The sequence below is a fragment of the Halyomorpha halys genome, unplaced genomic scaffold (assembly GCF_000696795.3).
Source record: "Halyomorpha halys isolate HHAL.00 unplaced genomic scaffold, Hhal_1.1 Scaffold2195.1, whole genome shotgun sequence".
Taxonomy (NCBI): Eukaryota; Metazoa; Arthropoda; class Insecta; order Hemiptera; family Pentatomidae; genus Halyomorpha; species Halyomorpha halys.
Window position 1 is genome coordinate 3126 of NW_027112476.1, and position 23849 is coordinate 26974.

General features: G+C 31.0%; 1 protein-coding gene across 1 annotated transcript in view; it reads left to right on the forward strand.

Annotated features, from left to right (window-relative positions):
- Positions 1-13757: 13757 nt before the first annotated feature.
- LOC106691255 (neuropeptide SIFamide receptor-like) overlaps positions 13758-23849 on the forward strand; it is a gene marked incomplete at its 5' end in the record, with an annotated part of 48415 nt that continues 38323 nt past the window's right edge. Inside the window, one exon of the mRNA XM_067050309.1 lies at positions 13758-14002. Coding sequence (XP_066906410.1) covers positions 13758-14002 — 245 coding nt within the window. The remainder of the gene's footprint in view (positions 14003-23849) is intronic.

A 23849-nucleotide genomic window follows, 5' to 3' on the forward strand; every position in this document is an offset into this window, starting at 1 on the left:
CATAAATCATTATAAATAAATAAAATTATATACTTTATTCACTATAAATTAAAATTGCTTAAATTATTTTAGAACTCAATTTCATAACTATGTGATATTCACAAGTAAACAACACTCGATCCACTGCTTATAACTCATAATCAAAGCCGAAAAGGCTAAATAGAAAAAACTTTTCGAACGTTTCATTTTGATTATGCCTCTTTAGAATACATTGAGATAATTTTGGTCAGGCTTATTGTAAGGCACAACACTTTGACTCTATAATCTCTGTTATTTCAGTTCCAATATTTATCTTGTTAATTTGTTTTTCTAAGATGAAAATAAATGCAATTTTATAACTTTTTTTTTAATAATTTATTTATGGTTATTTACAACTGTATACACATATATACAACAAGTAAATTTGCTGTAGGTGACATAGTGACATGATAAAAACATCTGGAGAATCTACCCAGTGATAGAACTCCAATAACATTTCTAGAGGAGAAGATCTCGAGGCCATCTTCTTTTCAGACGCCTAGGAGGATTAGTAGTGAAGGAGAAGCCAGGTTAGAAACAAGTGGATTTGGGTGGTTGAGAAGTTTATCATGGAAGGATTGGTATCTGGTTCTGGCCAAATCGGCAACATATGAAACATTGGGATCCTGATGGATGTCTTGATTTGTGACAAAGTAAGGAGCATTAAGGATTTTACGAAGGATTTTGGACTGTAAGGATTGTATTCGGGAGGAATTTGATGCTTTAGTGGAGCCCCAAACCTCAACTCCGTATGTCCAGATAGGTCTTATAATAGTTATGTTGATCAGTCTTTTGTAATGGATCGGCAATTTAGACCGTTTGTCTAGCAAATGTTGTAATAGTCGGAATCGACGAGCTGTTTCTTGTCATTTTAGTTTTGTATGAGGATTCCATGTCAGTCGTTTGTCGAGATGTAGTCCTAAGTAACGGATCTGTTCGACAGGAATAAGTGGGGTATTATTAAAGGATACTGTATGGCAAGAGATTTTATAACTTATTATAACTTTGTATGTTACAAACTAAAAATTGTGATTTTGACTGTTGATGATTTCGACATTTGACGAAGAAAAAAAGACAATACAAACTTCACATATAGCAATTTAAGACATATAAAGTAATCTACCAAAAATAATTGCACCAAATGCTTTCAATTAAGCCTTTTGAACTCCATTTGACCAGACTATTAATGGAATGTGTATAACAATGAATTGTTGGTTCTACTAAGCCCGCAGGACGCATCAGTTGTGCATGTCGTCACAGCGCCGTCCCACAAGATGTACATGGTAGAAACCTCCACCCATCACAATAGCCCTGAAAAAGACCAGCCTTTGAATCGAAACGTTGAAGATTAAAGAATAATTGAAAACTATTTTTTTTTTCACACCACCGACCATCTCCTATTTCATATAGGTCAATAATGTACGCACACTATGTTACAAGATATTCTAATTATTTTGAGTTTATATAATTGATTATAGAAGATTTACAGATTAGGTGACTCTTCTTCATCAAGCAATGCATTCCAAATTGCTCGTCTCTGAACTAAGTTAATCGCAATCTTTAAGGCTCTAAACGTCCTTATATATGTCAGTGGTCCTTAAATTGGGAGTTGCGGGTGCATGGGGTACCTCAAGCCTATTGCAGTGGGTGCCGCAAGCGAATTCTTAAAATGATAAAAATTAACATACTTTGCAAAGTTTTTTTCTTCTTTTCTTATATATTCAACTACTCTAAAGATAATTATGCTCACATTTTTATTTGTTTTTCTAGCCCGACTAGGGTGCTCCGATTTTTTTTTTAATCCAACAAGGGTGCCGCCTAATTTACTTAGCCCCAGAAGGGTGCCGTAGCGAAAATAGTTTGTGAAGCACTGCTCTGTGCTTTTAAAATTTTCAAGCCAAATCCAATCGGTTTATAAATATCTTAAGCCATAGTGGAGCCCATATTTTTTTTAAACATTGACTAACGTAAAGGTCTTGATAAGGTTATTATAACTTCATTTTGGTCCAATGGGAACTTCGAGACAGTGAATTTGGTGCAACCTAAGGCTAAGGAATAGCAGAGAAAGGAATTTAAAAATACTCAGCGGAAAGATTTTCAAAGGACGAAGTCAGAGGAAAGATTAGTTCATCTCTTCAGTAGTTCCGTTTCACTGAGTATTCTCTTCCTTCTATAACGTAGAAAGTCCGTAACAGACGGACGAGTCTTGTAGTCTTGCCTTATACTGTGTTATCCCTTACAAAATCACATGTTATCTTAAACCAGAATTTATTGTTCCAGGAAATATCGTAAATATAATAAAACACAGGGAAAGCCAACAAACTTGTTTTTAAATTACTGTTAATGCAAGCGTTTTCTATTGAGGGCACTTGTTTAATTCTGAATTTGATGTGGTTGTACCGAAATTAATATTTGTCGTTTATAATTTTTCATTAATAATTTATTTGTAAAAAACACAAAATTAATAGCTAATAAATTTATTGCTGAACAATAATTAAGGTCTAATTTTTTTTTATTGCATCAGGACATCTAACCGGGCAATAACAAAACAAAAATTATTGGACGCATTTTCTTTCTATAACATGTTTATCGAGAGTGGCCATTTTCTGCAAGCTTTCAGTCATTGTTTGAACACAGATCGTGTTATAAAAAGTCAGATCCCCGTTTTTGTTTTTCTTAAGATCGGGAGACACAGTGTTTGTTTTACAAATCTGTTTGTGATTCTTAGTCCTAAGCCAACTAACAATACCCTTCAGATAATGGGCAATATTAACACTAAAGAATTATGAAAAAAAGTTTTTAAGATATAAAAAATTTGGCCTAAGTATATCCTTTCATTAATTTATTAGTAGAGGACAAGGCTTGTATAATAGAAAAAAAGCGTGGAACAGATGTAGTGCCAGAATTACTTTTGTTTCAATAAAGTATTCAAGTATGAGCCATTTCTTGTTTAGATACATTAATACAATGGGTATTAAATTAATCTGTTGTAATTTTTCTGCCATTTTCATACGATATCTTTCAATTTTGGTGTTTCTTTAATGAAATATTACGTCAATATTTTATGTTAATTACATCTTTAACATAGATGAATACTTACTACATAGATAAGGGACGTTACGGCCGTGCGGGTTGGGGCTCAGGTCCCAGTGCGCTCGGTTCGGAACGTCGTGGATTCGATTCCCACCTGGGGCAGTTTAACATTCCTTTTTCGGTGGCCCCGAAGAATGAATCTTGACACTCCTACCTTGGTCAGTACGCGGCGGCAACCTAGGAAGCCGTCAGGGGTTGGCAAAAAAGGACCACTAGGGCCACTGGCCGGACTTGTTCCCCCCCCCCCCCCCCACCAAGTGTAGGGTACCAGTACTACATAAATACTTGCTTCCGAAGGACAACGTTATGACAAAGTGGTATTTGATAACGGAACAGAATATCAGAATATATGTTCAACTAGAGAAGATGGTATATTAGCAGTGCACCTCGATATAGATAAAATAAGCAGTAACAGATATTTTTAAATTACCATTGTGTAGGCAGCTCTCCTCTGAAGGTGGATAAATACGAACCTATATCACAATATTAACTTATATTACAATAAGAACCTATATCATAATATGAACCTATATCACAATATGAATCTGTATCACAATATGAACCTATATCACAATATGAGCCTATGTTACAAAGAACAAATCCTACTAGTGGAATACTGCAACCAGTGGAGCGTGAAATATTGAAAAGAAATTTGCTACTGAACTAATTTGAAGAATTTATTCATGGTTTAGAGAGGAATTTGAAAAAAGACGCAACATATTTTTCAGGGCCATCATTTAAAGCATAATGGACTAACTCACAAATAATAATAGGTAAAAATGTTATTTTTTAAAAACAAAGAAAAAAGGGAAATTTTATAATAAATTTATTTTATATTGCGTGTGATGGGATCAATACAGAAATACTTTGAAGGAATCAGGCATATGAAGTTGTAAAAGCCTTTTCAAATATTTTTGAATATGTCGAGTAAAGAAACATCCTTGTGATAAGTAACTAGAAGGATCATTACAATAATGACGTCAGTGTTAGTGACTATGGAAGATGAATTTGATATATTTTTTAATATTTCCAAAAGAAAATGAGGATACCATAAAAACTAAAACAGACAAAAACTCAAGCAGCTGAAGACCAAGCACATTTCTAAAAGTTGAAATATAACTGAAAAAACAATTCTTTCATTCAATGCGTCAGGAGAACGACCATTTTCTCTTTTGCTGGGAGTTAAGAAATATTAATGAGAGCAGAAATATTTAATAATATTGCTATTCTGTATATAGATCGGGAATTTCTTTTATTTTTATTTAATACTAGATCGGCCTGGTGGGCCTTACATGGTTGAAACAACAGTTACATTTTTTGTTTATTTAACAATTGATAATGGGGGGGGGAGGCAAAAGACAACCCTAACTACATTCAACGTTATAATTAAAAAGAAATGATGATAAAATAATTATATAAAAATAATAATTCTTGATAAGAGAGAAAAGTAAAGTTAATAACAAAAGTAAAAGCATTTTTAGACTTAACAAACCAAACAATTTAAAAAAAAAAAAAAAAAACTTAATTTGAAAAAAAAGGACGAAGAGAAAATATAAGTTATGTCAATAACAGAATTTATAACTACAGAATATTGCAGCCTGGGCTTCAGTCTTCGGTTTGAGGTCGGGTTTCCAAGTAGTAGGTCACTGCTCCTTTAACTGCAGGTAATTGGGAGTGGAACTTCATCAATAGTTTTTTTTTATGTAATCCTCATTTGGAATTCCCGATGCAATTGGCTAAATCGGAAATTTAAAGCTGAATTGACACTATCTAAATAATTGATGAATTTGGATGAAATAAAGAAAGATGGAAATTCAAAATCATTTTTATCAAAAATGAATGCTTTTAACTAAATGTATTTAATGTTCTATGGTATCTATTTTTCAATTACTCTTCTTTTATGTACATAACCTACTGAGGTTTCTGCATTTTTTTTTTTTTTACCATGAAATGTTTTACCACTAAGGGCACCACTTAACTTTATCCGCCCCTACCGAAACAACGATTAAACCACCATGAAAAAATTTCGGTCGTCACAGCAGAGACAAAAATTAAAACATACGAGAGGAAATTATGCAGAAAGGACGATATTGGTGAAAATTCGAGCTGGAATCATCGGAAACAGCCAATCGAAACTGGCGCACCCCATATGACCATCCAATCATATTAATGGACTATCCCAGGTATTGGCCCCACTCGACCACTTAGAAATATTTTAGTTTGATTAAATGTAGTGTTATCTGCCCTGAGCCTCTATAGATCTAATCTTAAATTGTTACTAACGATTATTATAATTTTGTTTCTAATTTGGTGCGACAAAGGTTTAGAAAAATAATATTTTAATGGGCTATGTAACCTCCCATCGAGATTAAACCAGAAACGTAATAGTTTTAACAAATAACAAAATACTTGAGGAGAATACAATTTTTTTATCTACTAAAAGGAGATTATAATAAGTAGACATTGAATTTTTCCATTACATACCACAATATTTGCACTATCAATGATCAGTAATGATGATCAAAAAATTCATTAAATCCCTCTGACTATACATTGAATCTTTTCCTACTCTTACTTAACTTTCCACATATTTATTTTGAACTGTTCTTCTATATTAACTGGAAAATCTACTAACATGGAATTCTCATAAAAAATTGAAACTACAAGGAACCCCATTGTTGAAAATTTACAAGACTCAAATCATGTAATTGATAACAAATTGTTCATCTACACGTACATATCCTAATATAAAACAAACAAAAAGAAGTTTTTGAATGTATGTGAGTTAAAAAAGATGAGAGCGGCGATGGTTAGGAAGCTATGTTTCCTTACTTTTCTTCAGAACTGTAAAATCACTTATAAGCTCTTATTGTAAGGACAGAACAAGTGCTAGACACAAAGTTCAAGCGGAAGAAAAGAAGTGGGAGAGCCTACTGCATAAGGATAAATCTTAGCAGAGCTGAGAGAGTGGCTTGTTTTCGGCTAGTAACAGGACATGATCTGCTCCAAAAACACCTCCATCGAATTGGCATCGCAGATTCCCCGAAATGTTTTCTATGCAGCATGGGAGACATGGATGAACAGGTTGGCCCAAACGATCGAGATTTTGGAAAATAATAAAGAGCCTTAATTTCAATACAAATTATTTTATTTAAACAATCTATCTGTAATATCGATATACTATAACATAGTGTAGAATAGTGGAGCAAGGACTTAACCTTGAAGTACTCCTACGTAGGCAACTCTAATAATAATAATTAATGAGTCTCCTTACACAGAGAAAAGTGTGTAAAGAAGGACAGAGTGTAAAACAAAATTATTACTTCATAAAGAAAAATTAATGGAACACAGGTATAAAATCATACAAACACCAATGAAAAAAGTGAAAAGAAGTTGTAAAGATCTCCTTGAATGAGAGCAAATAGTACTAACAGATAGGGTCTATTTTTCCCTCATGCTTTAACGTTGTCATATTTTTCCTTTATTTTTCACCAGCAGGATCACTGGCTGTAATTTGTTTTATTCGATAACTTTAAATGAATTAGTATTTAAAAAGCTTTCCTGAGTTTTAGAATAAATTCATGTATAATATGGATAGCGAGGCGGTTATAGCTGAGGATCTGAGGCGTTATCTTAGCCATCTCATATCTACAGCGATGCCAGTTCGATTCCGGCCTGGGCGAGTTGACTATGTGCCGGTCCCGCAGAATGAAAAATTGGCCGATCCTTCCACTCTCGTTAAAATATGTTGCTTATTTCTAGGATAACCCACTCCCACACCTGCCATGTGTCAGAGATGACAAGGTAGGGGATAAATTAAAAATATAAAATAATGTGAATGGCTTAGTTATTAATGGTTAACCTTAGTTTTAACCACGCTAGGCTTTAGGAGATAATTTATCTATCAATAAAATTATCAGTAATGGCGAAAAATTGAAATAAAATATGTGCAATCAATCAACATGTTATGGCTACGGCAAACTTAGAAACACACGGATGATTTTTATAATACAACTCATTATATATAAAGATGACTTCTTTATATATAATGAGTTATAATATAAGACGTTTTTTTCTTTTCAATAACTGCAATAAAATTCACAACATAATGTTAAAATAAATCTTAAGTAAACGCAAGGAGCAGGTGTTATTAAGAACAGTTTAAATAAATGCTGACCTTTTAAATGGCCAATTATAGAGGCGGAGAGAAAACTAGGAACAAGCTGAAATGACAGGAGTTCTGTAGGGAATCCATTATTGTCAGGACAAAGGGTGTAAAATCAGTCGGGAGAGGAAATCTGTCAGCTGGGCGGGTGCCAGGCCGCGACTGGCTAAATTGCTTAGTCCCACCCACCAATAGGAATCCTCCGCCTAAATGATAAATCCCACCCCTTTCCGTTCTTATTTTCTTATTGGTTCTACGGTCCGCTGGATCAGGTTGGGGCATCGTTAACGCTGGTCTTCCAGGCGTAAATATATTATCTTACACCAGCTAAATTTCGTTCAATAGTCCATAATTTAGTTTATGATTATTTATTATAACCGCAAACCCAGTAGCTGGTCCAATCTTGTGTCAAGGTCAAAATATCTTTTAGTTATATAATAAAACTTATTAGTAAATGCAGAACTTTAGTTTTCGTAATAAACAAAATTTCACTACCCACCAACCTCCTACCACAGTAACCTCCTACGTAGTCCTATTGTTGATGAAACAATAATTCTAGATATAAAAAAATTAATAATTTGCTACTGGCTACCACTTTTTCAGTAAAAATAATAATAGTCGACGAAGAAAACCGAATAAAGACTAAATGAAATTAGTAAATTTATTCTTTGTATATTCCAAGCACTAGAGGGATAACTAAATAATTTGTAGTTTGAGTTGACGAACGTTGTATGAACTTTTGGATAGAGCCGTTACGATCTAAGCTAAACAATTATATTATATTTCGTGACCAACGTTTATACGATCAGCATCCACACTCAACCTCACGTTTTTCCCCATTGAAGTTAAAAGAAAATAGAGAGCTAATAATAACAAAAGGCTGGGACCAATATAATTGGTTAAGTAACTTAATCTAATTTTCTTAAAATAATTTCAATATATGGATTATTTTTTATTACAACAACCTTTCATTGTTTTTATTTTCAAGGGATGTAAATTACTATAAAAAAATTTTTTTTTGTTTTGATCAGGTGGAAAATTGACATTGTTATACAAAACTACTTTACTATTATTTTTTGAACTTACGATTAAAAAGATAACAAAATAAAAATATATAATTTTAATTCAATAAATAATTATATAGTTTAATGTTTTATAATGAGGTGTTATATTTTATTTAACTTTATTATTTAAATATTTTGTAGTATCGTAATTACGGTACACCATGTGCCACGGTACCCACACTTACATTGTACAATTTTATTTTAATATTCCACTCATTGTTATTTATTTAATTTTTGAAAACCAATAAAACGTATACAACGTCCTAGAGAGGAATTCTATTGTTCATAGATGGCCCTAAACATTCGTTGAATTTTAGTTATTCAAGAGTTTTAGTTATTTTAGTCATTTAATTATTTTCTTATTCAAGAAAACTATTACAAGAGTCATACCCAAGATGATAAAGGATGTTATAATAGGAAGGATAAGAGAAGAAAGGATTTAATGAAAGGAGTGTGTATAATAATCCAGAAAGAGAGATAAAAGAAGACTGATGCCAAGATTCCGGGAGTGAGGCAGGGTCGTTTATCATCGGACGATTAGTAACGAACCACTCAGGGCGGGTGTCCCGCAGGAGCGCCTGTCCTCTTTTTCTCTTTCGTCCTTTCTCTTGTTTCTTAATGGCCTTGAAACAATTAATTCTTGTCCGGCCCTGCTATGAAAATAGCCTCGGGGAAGTGGAGAGTTTGAAGAATGTCCCATATCAGCCAGAAAATAATTAAAAAGATGAATTGAAAAAAAAGGTTGTACTGACCACTTTGCAAATAAAATTAACAAATTGACCAATGTAAAGTAAGAATATTTATTAATATTTATACCAATGTCCCAGATTGGAGAAGAAAAATCCTATAAAGCAATTTTTGAAGGCAAGAAAATGATTATAAACCAGACCGAGGTCAGATATGATGGTCGTGGTAACTCCAAACGATAACTGGCAATAAAACGAGACAAAGTAGTTCCGAACAGCATAAAAATAACATGAAAACCGTCTGTCTGAGCCAGCGAATATTCTAGAGCTAACACAGGCGATTACACACTTTACGATTGTGTACTAATAAATTGCTTTCTCAAAATGATTCCGACTGTAAATTACATTAATTGTGGCCTCCTTATCTCAAACATTTTTATAATTCCAATTTTAAGTACGTTTAAGAGCTCGAAGTAAAAGCTGTATGAAGTGCTAAGTTTTCAGCACATTTGCTAAATAACATTTTTTGTTGACAGACGTTTAAGAGGCATTGCTATGATAATTAACACTCTGTAAGGGAGTAGACATCTTTACTAACCGATTGTATAATACGTTCTTCATAATCAACTATATTATAGGGTATGTACATACAGCAGACTTCATGGTCGATCTATCGCTACTCAGCAAAGCTTTCTAGTCAGTATTGAGCGATAAATCCAAACCCGTGGAGGATTTAAACAATTTTAATTAAAACTCTATAATTTCTAATATTATAACGGGATGAACAGTGAAGAGAAGCTAATAGTATTGGATTTCATTTAAATCTTAGTAAAATAGAAACTTTTAATTGAATATTCAACTCATTGAGATTTGAGGTTATAAATAAAGCAAAATAATAATTGTAAATAATTCGTAATTAAATGAATAAATAATGTTACTTATAACATCATAATATATAAATACAAAAACGTACCTATGGTATACGCATATATGAATCAGACTTAAATGTTGTATTCTGAATAAAATATTAATTAAAATTGTACCATTTCTAACCTTGCAACCTCTTCCATTCCTGACAATCCTCCGAGGCGCCAGAAAAGAAGATTGCCACGAGACCAGCTAATGTAAAATGTCATTAGAGTGCTACCAATGGGTAGTTGCTATACACGCCTATAACAATCCAATCTAACCAAGATAAAATTTACTGAATGTATTATGTAATATACAGTTGTAAATTTCAATAAAGATATTAAAGAAAAAAAAATTGTACCAAAATACAGAACTCAAAGCGTCTTTTGGTTATAGTAGTTTTTATTTATTCAAACTTATACACTGTATAACAAACAGCAAAATGGTTTTTTTTTCTCCAAAAAGAAACCTAATTAGTATATAATAATCATGCAGGGCAGAGGCAGAATAATATAATATAAAAAATTTCTTAATTTAAAATATATACTTTATTTCTCGACACTTATGGTGCGTTAGCAAGAACACTCAGAAAGGTGTCTAATATTTTTCGACCTACTTTCACGAAAAGAAGGTTCATTGAAATCGGTGATCCTATATCCAAGTTAAAAAAATACTAAAATAATAAATAAACCAATGAAGTTATATTATTGTACATACTGGCATAAAAATTCTAAAAATTAGTGAATACTCATACTTGAACTCACAAGAAACTTTTTCAGCACAAATTATTTGACCATAGTAATTCAATATTAAAGCTAAAACCACAAGAAAGAGGTTCAAAAGAATGATGGGATGAGATATCTACTCTCTTACTCTCTTTAAGTAGATCAATAGGGAGGATTACTGCAGGGTAATGTTCTTCCTCATGCCTCCCATTCCTTTGTTATGCAGGCTGTTGCGCCAGACAATCCGCTGATTGAATTTATATTTATACAACTATTGCTTAATAAATAATTTATTTTTTTAAATGAATGAGTACTAATTATTATAATTATAAATAAATTGTTTTTGTTTTTCAAAAACACCTAATTAGCAATAATTACAAACATTTAAAAGTCAATTTTAAATTTCTGCACCTTTGATATTAAAAGAATTTTATCCTTTTTAATCAATTACTCATTAATGGTATTTTTGTTTTTAATTTCCCCAGAGGTATTAATTACTTTCTTCAACACCAATTAGAGTAGAACTATATGCTTCTTGAAAATCCGTTCAAACTGCTTTTCTAAAAATTTGAGAATTTTTGTTTTTATTTAGGTATCAATGTCCTTATGTTTTCACAGTTAGTGCAAAAAAGTTGCAAGTTTAATTTACACGTTACCAGCCTATTCTAGCCAGAGTAGGAATATCGAGATTTATTCCGAGGTATGTTAAAAAATAAATATCAACCAACCCAGGATTGGAATCTGTACCACTTGTGACAAGAGAATTCAATGTTTTTGGTTCAACATGTTCGAACATCAAGAGCCTGCTTGATAAAATTTGATGTAGTGTCTTTTGTACCCGATGTACAAATTTATTCAAATAGTGAAACAATTATCTTTCTTTGATCTTTGGTTTGCTATACTATGAACTATGGATTCTATTTTTTTTTCTATTTGAGAAATGACATCATAAACAGAAAGAATAAATTGTTTCTACTATTTTTGAAATTCGATATAAATTAAGTAAGTTTATTAAATATATATACCGTTTCACTGTGACTCTTCTGACCAGAAATTCCAATATTTATTTTATAAGAATTAAGCACCACGTCAGATGTTAAAAATGCTGGGTATCTTGAGAGAGAAAAATGGTTTAACTCACAAAACTCTGAAAACCTTCATTTGTTTTTATAAATAAAATTTATTTTTATTTATCTATTTTATTCATACGGTGCACTAAACAGCCGTGAAAACCTAATACTTGGTATAATTCAAATATTTTTGTAAAAAAAAAACTCTAGGCAATTGATCAATTGATCAATATCACAATTGATTTATTTTTTATCAAAATGAAATCGGGTCAGGTAAGGTTTTTCTTATAGCCTCATATCTATATCTAAGTTAGGCTCATTCAATGAACTCTTAATTACTAGCTGATGCATTATTTGCTAATTATTAATTATTTGACTTTTTCACTAACGATCAGTTTACATTATGGATTAATCTAAAACATTTATAGCTTCTAAAATTAAATGAATAATTTCACAATGTTCCTGAATTCTTGAGAGAGAAAAACGGAGAGAGGAATAACGCTGAGGCGGTAATTGACAGCGGAATTGACTATAAAGCAAATTTATTTTCGTCACGACATAATTTTCGAAAAACTGTTCCCTCACGGACTACAATAGCTGGACCGCCTAGGCGTGTGAACTCTAGAAGGTCGTGCAGGTTATGGCCAAAGTAATCAGCTATAACGGAATTTTCTAAAATTAAATTTAACATTGTTTCAATATTGATTGTATCCACACCAGAACTACAGTATTAATATTTTACTATAATAAGTATTATAAAAACCCAAACACACATGTATATAAATAAATATAAATACAAGTATGAACAGTAACATATACATCCCTGTTGCTATTAAGCGTACTCTGCTACGCACTATACATACAAAATATTATTACAAAAAATACAAAACAATTTATCTGATATTTTAAATTCATCAAGACTTTGTTTAAATTCATAAGCAATAAATTAAAAAAAAAAAGTGAACGTTGCTAAACCGTAAAGATTCATTTTTCTATACCAGTCTCAAATATATGAGGTCAGAATCATTGTTCTAAAAAAAAAATAAGGGTTATTCGAGTGAAACTAAATAGAGATTGTCAATTCAACTATCAAAGGTATTTTCAAATATTTCTATTAACAGCATGTAACTTCTCTAGTAAAAGACTTTAATTTATTATGATTTATTCATCATAATGTAGTAATTTAGCTATTTCACTCCGAGAAACTGATAACAACATATTTTCACAACTTAAAAACAAGAAAAGATCATACCTACATTGCATGGCAATAAATTTTCTTAGTTTTTCAAAAGAAAAGAAAGAGTTTTCTATTTTCACACGGTTTTCTATTGAGCGACTTTTTTAATGTTGCTCGATTTAACTATTTGTTTTTATCAAAGTCTGTTTTGCTCGTTTTAAATAAATGTTGCAAAGAGAAGATAAGAAGATTCCTATGGACATTCCCCGAAAACTACCGGGACAATCAATGGCAATATGACGATAATTATAATAATGAAAATTTAAAGTTAACTCCTTCTCTGCCTTGTTTATACATAACTAAATGCTAGATTACAAAGATTATAGATTAAGACACAGAAAATGATAGATTATATAACAGTAGAATAACATAATGAATAATAAAAACAACACTAGGACAGAACAAAATAATTATACTACAAAATTCGCATCCACACAAGCCCTGAAAATTTCATAAAAATCAGATTAACAGTTTGATCGCATATGCCTGAAAATAAATTTACCAACAGATCGAAACTGAACAAAAATTGTTTCTTGTTAAATTGTTACGATTTTTCTAAAATGCAAATTTGGAGTGAACATTTTCAATTTTTAAAACAGTAAGAAACAAATAATAATCGTACGACAATTTTCCATCGTTTTGGTGATACAAAGTACATGATATTTCTGTGGGACAACTAATTTTATTGAACGAATTCTAATTTGTATTTTTTTTTCCTTCTTAATATTGTGCACATTAACTACCATAATTACACATTGTTCAATTATACTTATATGAAAATTCTTTTCAGCATGGAAGCTGGGCTGGCTGATCTGCAAGACGATTCCCTACTTGCAGGGAGTGTCGGTGAACGCCTCTATAAATACTCTAGTAGCCATTTCGGTGGAGCGGTGCCTGGCCATCTGCTACCCGATGAAGTGGAGGATCAGCACAACCGTGGTCAAGATAACAGTCATTGTCATATGGATGATATCCCTCTCCATCACATTCCCCTGGGCCGTCTACTTCAAGTATGGAGAAGACTCACAAATGCGGGTGAGTAAAAAATAAATATCTTATATAATCAGCTATAATTAAACAGCAATATTTATATTTGTTTGCGATTTTAAAGTAAGGGTGTATACGGTACTACTGAACCTTGTAATAAAGGTTGGGCCAAATTCGTGTACGTACTGGTAAGGTTGTATACAAGTGTGTTGCTATATACATGTTTTTATATATGAATGTTTTATATATATGTAGAATAATAAATAGATCCAATATGATACACATGTAAGATTTTCCTAACGGAATTTTATTATGCATACAAGATTGAATTATAGGTCCATTAAATCCAGTAATGAATTATGGACCAAATAATTATCAAAACACCAAACACATAATTATAATATTAATGACATTGCAGCTAGCACTATGTTGATAACATATGGCTACTAAAGGTCGAACCTCTGTAACCGAACTTTACACATATTAATGCTGCTTTCAAATAAAATATTTATTTCTAATGACTGCTCACATTTATCGTTAATTGACAATGGTTTACCTATTCCACTACTCGTTCAATACTTGCCTCGAAACCCATTGGACCAGACTGGATACACCATTGAAAATTATAAATTGGTTGCATCCAAAAGCATCATTGGGACAGCTCTATTTTATGTTGTTGTTTGCTAATATAAGAAAAAAGAATTAAGGAAACCGATTACAATTGTTCCGTGAAAAAAAACAACTAAAAACATAATCCAAGACAACAGAACTGTACTTAGGATTAAAACTAATTACTAACCCTTATGTTCATATAAATTAACATCATTTATTTGTAAAATTTAGAAAAGAAAACAATTAATTATTGACTCCCGGGGAGCGACGGTCCTACATCACTTTTAAAATATTAGTTTAAAACGGGAAGAGGAGACTTTAAGATAGTTTAATCGAGCAATACTTAACAAGCGCCTGGAATTGAAAAACGGCGTTAAACCCTCCACTCCCACCCTCCATGGTAGCCTTACTAATATGACTTTTTAAACAGACAATTATAGCGAGTAGGTTGGTCGATGTACGACATGTCACAATCTCACAAGAGGAGATCATAACACAAAAAAGGCAATCCTTCCCCGCCGGACCCACCCCGCTAAGACCCCCGAGGAGCGGCGGTCCTATACCACATTCAGAAGGTCAATAAATTGCCCAAAAAAATTTTATTTTATATAAAAGTATCACGATTATTATGGATTTTCTCAATTTACAGCTTAAAAAAAATGTATTTATCCTGTTATTAGTTTTACTAGTTAAAACTAATAATATAAAAATACATTTTGGTATGTATGGGCTTCGAGGCCTCTGAGAAAGAACCCTCGATTTGCTTTAAATTTGCAGTTTCTAATCCGAATTGGACTTAATATGATTTCTTCCCATCTTTATTTTCTTGACGAAATGTCCATTTCTTACACTTCACATTCGTTCAGATTGTTCAGATCGTTCTCTTTGTTCTCGACTCCTTTCGCTTTATTTTATACAGTTTCCATCCACAGTGGATACAATACTGCACCCACTCTTGGTGTCACACCAATGTTACATCTTATACTCCAGTTATTCCTGCTGCTCTCGATTTCTGGTCTTATGAACAGTGTGATCTGCTTTTTCAGTGCCCTGCATCCCACAATTAGCCCGAACCCAGAACGCAACTGCATTTTTTCTTCCTAAACATAAATGAAGTGTTTCCCTGATCATGGATTTATTTGTTCACGTGTTGTCGATGCCGGACAAGAAGCTCCTAGATTCAGTTTCAATGACTGTATTTCTCTTGTTGGACATCGTAATCCTGTTGAGAGACTAATGATGCTGTCGCTTCACCGTTGAAAATGTACTTTCTAATATCAATTTTATGGCTATATATATATTCGTTCTGTGCTCAGTTATTTTTTGAAATCACACTAATATAGTCGGTAATAAAGTCACATAATAATTTCTTTTTTCTTATACGTGTATGCGTTTATATAATTTATTAATTATAAAACAGTACATTATAACAAAAATATTTAATAAAAACTTTTTAACTATATTCTTAACCCTGTGAACATATTTTAGTATATGAAATTTATTTCAATTAATTTTTAACATCATTCTATCAAGCTTTCTTCAAAAAATGCTTATTTTTGAATTCAAGTAAGAATGTTAATGAGAAAGATCTATAAAATAATAATAAAATATTCCATTGTATTAGGTAACATTTCAATTTACGGACAGAAATGAAACATATTAAGTTGTAATCAGCTAAGGGAGTTGATATCGACTCGGAGTGGATGCGGCCGTACAGCGTTATCTCTACATGTTGATCACATAATCCCGAAAGGGAGGAAGCCAGATCCCAATCTGCTAGGGGCCGAATAAAGAAAATCTACCAGCCGCTACAGTGAAATAAATTTTCAAGAAGATTATCTTATACTTTCTGGAAAATTTAAAGTGGATTCAAGTAATCTATTAGGCAAAAAATATTCCTCAACATGTTTTATTGATTCAAAACATGTTGAGGAATATTTCTTTATTTAATAAGCTAAGAAAATATTTGATAAAAAGATGCATAAGCTATATCAATTTTTTCCAAATAATTTTTTATTTTAATTAAAGAGAAATGAATATTAAATAGAACATGAAAAGAGGTGGTTCACTCTCGTACATAGTTGAATAATGATTAATTCGCGGTCCGGAACCGGACATGTGATAACAGTTTTTATTACGGCCACCTGTAATCAGTAGCAACAGCTTGATGTCGGCAGCCAAATGAGATATTAATTCTTTAAAATGCAATTATTTCGAAATCTTTTCTAGAGCATCAAATAACTCTTCATTTAGATTGAATTTGGAATGCTTTTTTTGTATAAATCAAAGAATAGAAATTGTATTATTATTCTTTGATTTTTTCGTTTCTTAATATGGAATTTATTTTTGTGTCTAATAAATTCGAGATATAAAATACGAAAAAGCTAATAACCAAATAACTATTGTATAACAGCTAAGACTTGTGTTTGTATATTTATAATCCCTTATTGATTTTAAGAAATGCATATCTGTTATGTCAAACATGTCAAGCCCACTTGGCCAATCTGGTATTAAATAAAAAAAAACAATTAAAAAAACAAATATTAATGTAAATATAATTAAAATAATAATTCTTTATTCATGAAATTTTGCTAAAAATTGAATAAATAAAATAGAAGCTTATCAGCATCAGTTGGTAGTATTTTGGGACGGCGACAAGAGATGAAAGGATTTCAACGTGACAAAGAAATAAGTTTAAATGCTGTAAATAAAAATAAAATAAAATGGGATCTAAGTTATATTCAGATAAGTTTTCGCTTAAATAAAAACAACAAAAAATAAAAGTATAGATTTATATATCTGGATACATTGAATATTTTAAAACGAACATCACTAAAGTATTAATAAAATATTCTTATAATTTTTTTTAATTGTTTGTGTGTAGTCTCAACGGTTTTAATCACTCACCCCATCTCACTTTCTCGTTTTCTCTTCCACACCCTCTCTCTATATCTCCCATTTTTCCTCTCCTCCATTTCTTTTAACATAATATTTATTTAGTTATCTTTATATTTATTTATTTAATTATCTTCTCATTTATTTGTACCCCTAACATTTTATATGTCATTGTTAAAATTATTGAAGCGTTAGTCATAATTTTTTATTTATATTACTTAGAAATGAACTCGGACTAGGGACTACACAAAACCAACACCATTTTTTTCAAAAATTTTCTACTGGTATAGCTAAGAAAGGATAGGGGATATACGGTACCCACAATACCACAACAAAGACACACAAATTTACTTCTTTAAAAAAACTATCTAAAGTGGTAATTTATTGAGCGTTAATTAAGACAGTTAATCGAATTTCCGTTATCATTATTTCATCATCAAATTTCAATTCAGAATTTGATTTGATTGTCCACATTTATGTATAAGCGATAACAAATGCAATCTAAACCGTGCAACACTAGCTTCATACCTATGCTATCATAAATATTTCAGAAAATATTACAGGTATCTATGGTATCCTAAACAACCGAAACAAAGGTCTGAGTTTTTTAAAATACAATATTACATTAAAGTCAGATAATAATAAATTCGAAATAGAGGAAATCTAATTTTGATTAAATTGTTTCAGATCACACTAATAAGATCACAGACGAAACTGTTTTATCTTATCGGATATGCTTTAATGTTTAAAAATAAAGGATTTCCATTCAAATACCTACTTTACCCTCTCTAATCATTAAAGATTTCCTCAGGAATAAAGTCGAAGATTGTTCAAGTCCAGATAAAGTGCAGCAGCTTTCCTAAAGTTGGGACGCATTAATCTTCTCTAGGGAGTTGCTTGAAATCGCTAAAACCTTGTTCCTGTTTTCAACTAAAGCTTCTGGATTCAACCTTATTCACAGTTTCTAAAATAAACAGAAGTAATAGCAAGAGCTATTAATGTAAATAGCACGAATTCTTCAACACCACACTGCTTAAGACAAAGTTTTTATTGGTCAACTTACAAATTTTTTAATTTTATTTATTTGCCATGCAGAATAAATCGTTTATCTTTCAACTCTGGTTAATCTAAAGAACAGCTACGTAGGTGTAGTAAAACATTTTTTGTGATTTTCAAGTATTATTGGATCACAAAGCGTTTAGCGAAACATCACCCAAAATTTAACCAATTCTAATTTATATATTTTTTGGGGGGTAAGAACTTTTAAACTGAAATCTTTCGGTGAACCAATATAGGATGAAAAACTATTTTTTTTTATTATATATATTTTCTAAATTGAACCTAGTGTTAGAAAAAAAAATCTATACCTCGTTTCCTTCCAAGCCATTGATTTGTTCTTGTGGCCTAAACTGCCTTTCAGTCAAATCGCTATACCCTCTGAATAATTATTTTAGCCTTTCTGTGTATTTCTGAAGGATAGCACTCATTTAAAATAATCACATAAAATTATACCAACTGATTTCAAGATTTTTTAAATTGTAAATTGACTACAATAACTTTGGATATTTTTTATGTTTCTCTGTGGTAATAGTAGTAATAAAGGTCACTTTTTTAATAGATTTATTATTGGATCCGTTCTGTCACTAGAATTCGATTCATTACTCTAACCACGGAAGTATTCACTTCCTTATTAGGCCAGATTTTTTAAACTGTGCAATTATAAATCTATAGAAGCAATCTGGTGCAGTTAATACCAAAATATATTTAAACTTGAATAATTAAGAAACCAAACTGTATCAATAATTAAACCAATCCGTATTAAATACATGTTTTGGTGTCCTTTCTATTAAAACATGATTAAATCTCGAAGATTATCGTAGTAAACCATAAACCAAAACATAAATTATTAATTTAATACATTTTAATCCTTTAGATACCTGGGGTCGTTTCAAATCCATAATAGAGATTTTTAAAATAGTGTTAATTATTTTATTTTTTTAATTCGCACTATGCGGCGGACATCATTGACGGATATACATTTTCTTGTCTTGAAACGTTAAATGTCAATTTTTAATGTAAATAATTAAGCGAAAATAGTGATATCTGAATATTTTAGAACCTATAATTTTATATTTGACAATTTATCAATTTTATTTTTATTAAGTTCAATAAAAAATATAAATAAAATTCCAATGTTTTGTTAACTAATTAATATTTTAATATATTTTTGTACCTGAAAAGTAGTTCACTGTATTTCCAGCCTAACAAATCGTAACATAATAAGTATGTGCTGAAATGAATCTGATATTTGGCCTGCAACAGGATTATAGTTTTTTCTTTTTATAAACTTATGAAAAGTCAATGATGAGGTCTTTTCTTTTCTTTTTTTTTTCTTATTCTTTGAAACTAGCCTGATACTTTTTACGTGAGAAGAACATTTACCTATAGCTTTGTGAGAAATTACTTGGAGAGCGAAAACTTTTGGTAAATTGCTAGGACAGCCTTTAGGGTAAATAAGAACGTGATGAGAAAGCCATCGCGGAGGAGGTATAAGTGGCGATTAAAGAGGCTTTGGCAGCGTGGAGTGCTCAGAGTTTACCTGGCGCCTCCTAAATAGCCTCTACTTTCCTGTCTCTTATCACCTTTGTCGGCTGCTATTTGAAGGGACATTATGTTGCGTGGGTGCTGTTTAACGATCACCGATGACAGCTGGTCGATCTTTGATAGCTCTTTCAAACAGCTGTCCTTGAGTCGTAGGAGTCTTATAACACGTGTAGGACACTGAATTGAACAAAAGTTTCAGTAGAAGTGTTCCTAAATAAGACCAAGCAGAATATGTACACGCAGTAGTTAAAAATTAATAATAACGTAGAGATTTGATATAAAATAATGAATAATTTTTTTAATTTTATCTCGAAAAACAACACCTCAGACAAACATTAATATAACAAAGAATTACTTTGGAAAAAAGATAATACAGAATTTGCAAGATAATTTATTTCCAGTAGAAAAAAACTGAAATCTAGAGGATTTATTAGGAAAAATGATAAATTTAAAAGAATTAAATTGTGTGAACTTAGTAAAAAAAATTAATTTAACAAAGGTTACTTTAAAATAAAAAAAAATCTATTTAATTCTAAATTAAAAAACAAGCTGGAAGATTAATAGTCGGCCTATGCAATAGATTGTAAGAATATGGTCCAAGTGGTGGTCTAAACGGACAATTTTATTTCTTTTATTTTTCTTTTTTTAATATTTATTTATTGCTATTTACAACTGTACATTATAATACATTTAGTAAATCTGGTATACGATAAATTGGAGTGTTACAGGTGTGTAGAGAAACTTCCCATTGGTAGCACTCTAATGACATTTTACATTAGCTGGTCTCGTGGCCATCTTCTTTTCAGACGCCTCGGAGGATTTTCAGGAATAGAAGAGGATGCAAGATTAGAAACTAGGGGGTTTGAGCGGTTAGAGAGTTTATAATGGAAGGAGTGATATCTGGTTCGGGCTAGATCGGTTACATAGGGAACATTAAGGTCTTTATGTATGATTTTATTTGTGACAAAGTAAGGAGCATTGAGGATTTGACGAAGGATTTTGGATTTTAAGGATTGAAAACGAGAGGAATTCGAAGGTTTAGTGGAGCCCTAAAGCTCAACTCCATATGTCCAGATTGGCCTTATTACAGTCATGTAGATCAGTCTTTTGTAATGTGTTGGAAGTTTAGACCGTTTGTCTAGTAAGTGCTGTAATAGTCGAAATCGACGTGCAGTTTTCTGTCTTTTCAGTCTGGTGTGAGGATTCCAGGTTAATCGCTTGTCCAAATGTAGTCCAAGGTAGCGGATCTGTTCGACAGGGGTTAGAGTAATATCATTAAATGAAACTGTAGGGGAGTCAGTAGGCTTCCACAATTTTATTTAGATCCCAAACAAGAAGATTCACCTTTTATAAAAAAGATCTTCCAGTCCAGACGTGGACACCAATTTTATTTTAATTTGGTACCAAAGTCAAAATTCACTCGCAAGTGATTTTCGAGGTTTGTAATCTTCAAAATTCAAAATACCGTCCGGAAATTTTTAATTTGTTTTTTAGGATTTATATAATGATTCCGAAACAAATTTTTATTACCAATATGCTTAATAATTAATTTAATATTAAATCTGCTTTAATAACCTGTGGTATTTTTCAAAAATAATTTTGAAAGACTTTTCATAATTAAACTACATGTATATTTGCTTTGAAGAAAAAAAAAAAATATAAAATATAAGATTCTTAATACATTTCATTTATAAATTTGAGGTCCTCATGCTAATAAAATCTCTATTATTCTGGAATAAATTGTAATTTTCATCGAATGTGAAAAGTTTATGCCATAAATAAAATGCATATCGTCACACAAGCTATGATGCCTCGTAAGTTTGAAAAAATCAGTAAACATTAAAAAAAAAAAAAACGAATTATTTTAGCTATTCCTAAAGAGGAATTCCTTAAGTAAGAAAACATATTCATGTATTAAGCAAAACGATCGTTGAGTCGAAATATTTCTATGATAATGCTTTGATTTTTGTTTTCAAATAATAGATAATCGTATTATTGTCGGACTTACGAGATATCACAGGTTAAGTTAAGATATGTAAATAATATTATAACTATAAGCATACTGGTACTGTCGTGAATATTTGAAATTCATTTTCAAATGCAATTTAGCGGCGCTGTTCTTCTTCAGTTATAAGATATGTAAATAATATTATTATTTCATTTTTGTGTTATTTTTATACTAACTTCTTCCATCTCATATCACAAATTACACAAGTACAAAGTAATCTTCTCATGGCTGTCTGTTGTATAGAAGTTTTATTTAACAGTATAAAATAGGTCAATTATTAATTATAAAATAGATCGATTAATTTAGAGTTAGTTTTCTAATTAGACTGACTATGACGCCGGATTTATCTCCTGGAATTAGGTCTTAGCCTTACAAGAATACATGAGTACCAGCTTGAATAAGGAACAAGTGGTCACGAATAAGGTTGATTAGAAAACCAGCATTGCAATCCATCTACGATTTCAAGATATATTTTTAGATAGAATTAAACAGATTTATTACAGCAGGTCTTTATCGTCCAAGTAAAGGAGGAATAAATAGCACATTGTGGTATAGAGGGTCAAAAGAATATTTATCAAAATAAATATAAAGAAGAAGCAATGAGCCCCGAATCAAAAGAGCCCTTGTATGAAAGGAAAGAACTTTATTATGCAGTTTAGAAAACAGTAAATACAAATGAATCCATCAAAAAATTACGATTTACAATGTAATATACGAGATTTATGAATCTTAAAAATTGCTGATTCATAGATTCTTTGTCTTTTAATGAACCAGGATTGTGAAGACCCGGGAGGAATTTGACGTCTTTGAGGAACACAAAAACATAAATTATTATGCATAAATAGGTTTGCAGTCTTCCAAATGAGTTTTTAAATTGTAAAGTTAAAATTAAAATTTTTTTGTCTTAACAATAATGTTGAAGTAGAATCTATCAGTAGCAATTAGGGTTAAAGAATCCATTTTTAAAAAAAATTAATATTATAAAAATTTCCAATGAGTATTAAAATAATTATATCATCATAAAACTTTTCGGCTTTAATCCTTCTCTTCTTTTCAGTCGACAAAAAAATAAATCAACTTCTAAGTGTATTAGGTTAGAAAAGTAGGAATTTCCAACAGCTTTGCAAAAGGCATTCCATTGGGTTGTTTAAAGGCATTCTCTCAAGACTTCACGTTTGAGACTATGTTGCTAAATGTTGGATACCAAAACTCACTTTAAGCTATCATAAATAAAAAACATTTCGTTTCACATTTGAAGCTCCTTTGTTTTGTAGGCAATATCAATGAAGAGAAATACTTTTACTCTTCGAATAATTTCACTTTCACTTTTTAATTTTAGAAGTTAAATTTGTAAATTAATAAAGATTCATATTTTTGAATGATCATAGGTGTAAAAAATTTTAAAATATTTTTTTTTTTGTTTTAAGAGTAACCTTGTTATTTTTTATTTCATGTTAGTCGTTTATCTTGATGAAGTCCTCAGTAAATGATCGCTTTAACAGAGGCGTGTACAATATTACTGAAAGATAAAGAAGATATTGGTTTTTGATAAAAATTAAAATTATCTTTTAATACGCTGGTATAAGGTTGTAATAAAAGTGTATAAATAGTGATAAAAGAGAAATAATTGGACTGTGATTTTTAATGTATTTTTGACATATTAGGTAATTAAACAAATGTGAGATATACTGATTAACAAAAAATAAGTTTACCTAATGGTTTTAATGTTGTTCATAGATATAAATGTTTTGACCTGGGCAGAATAGCCTGTATGGA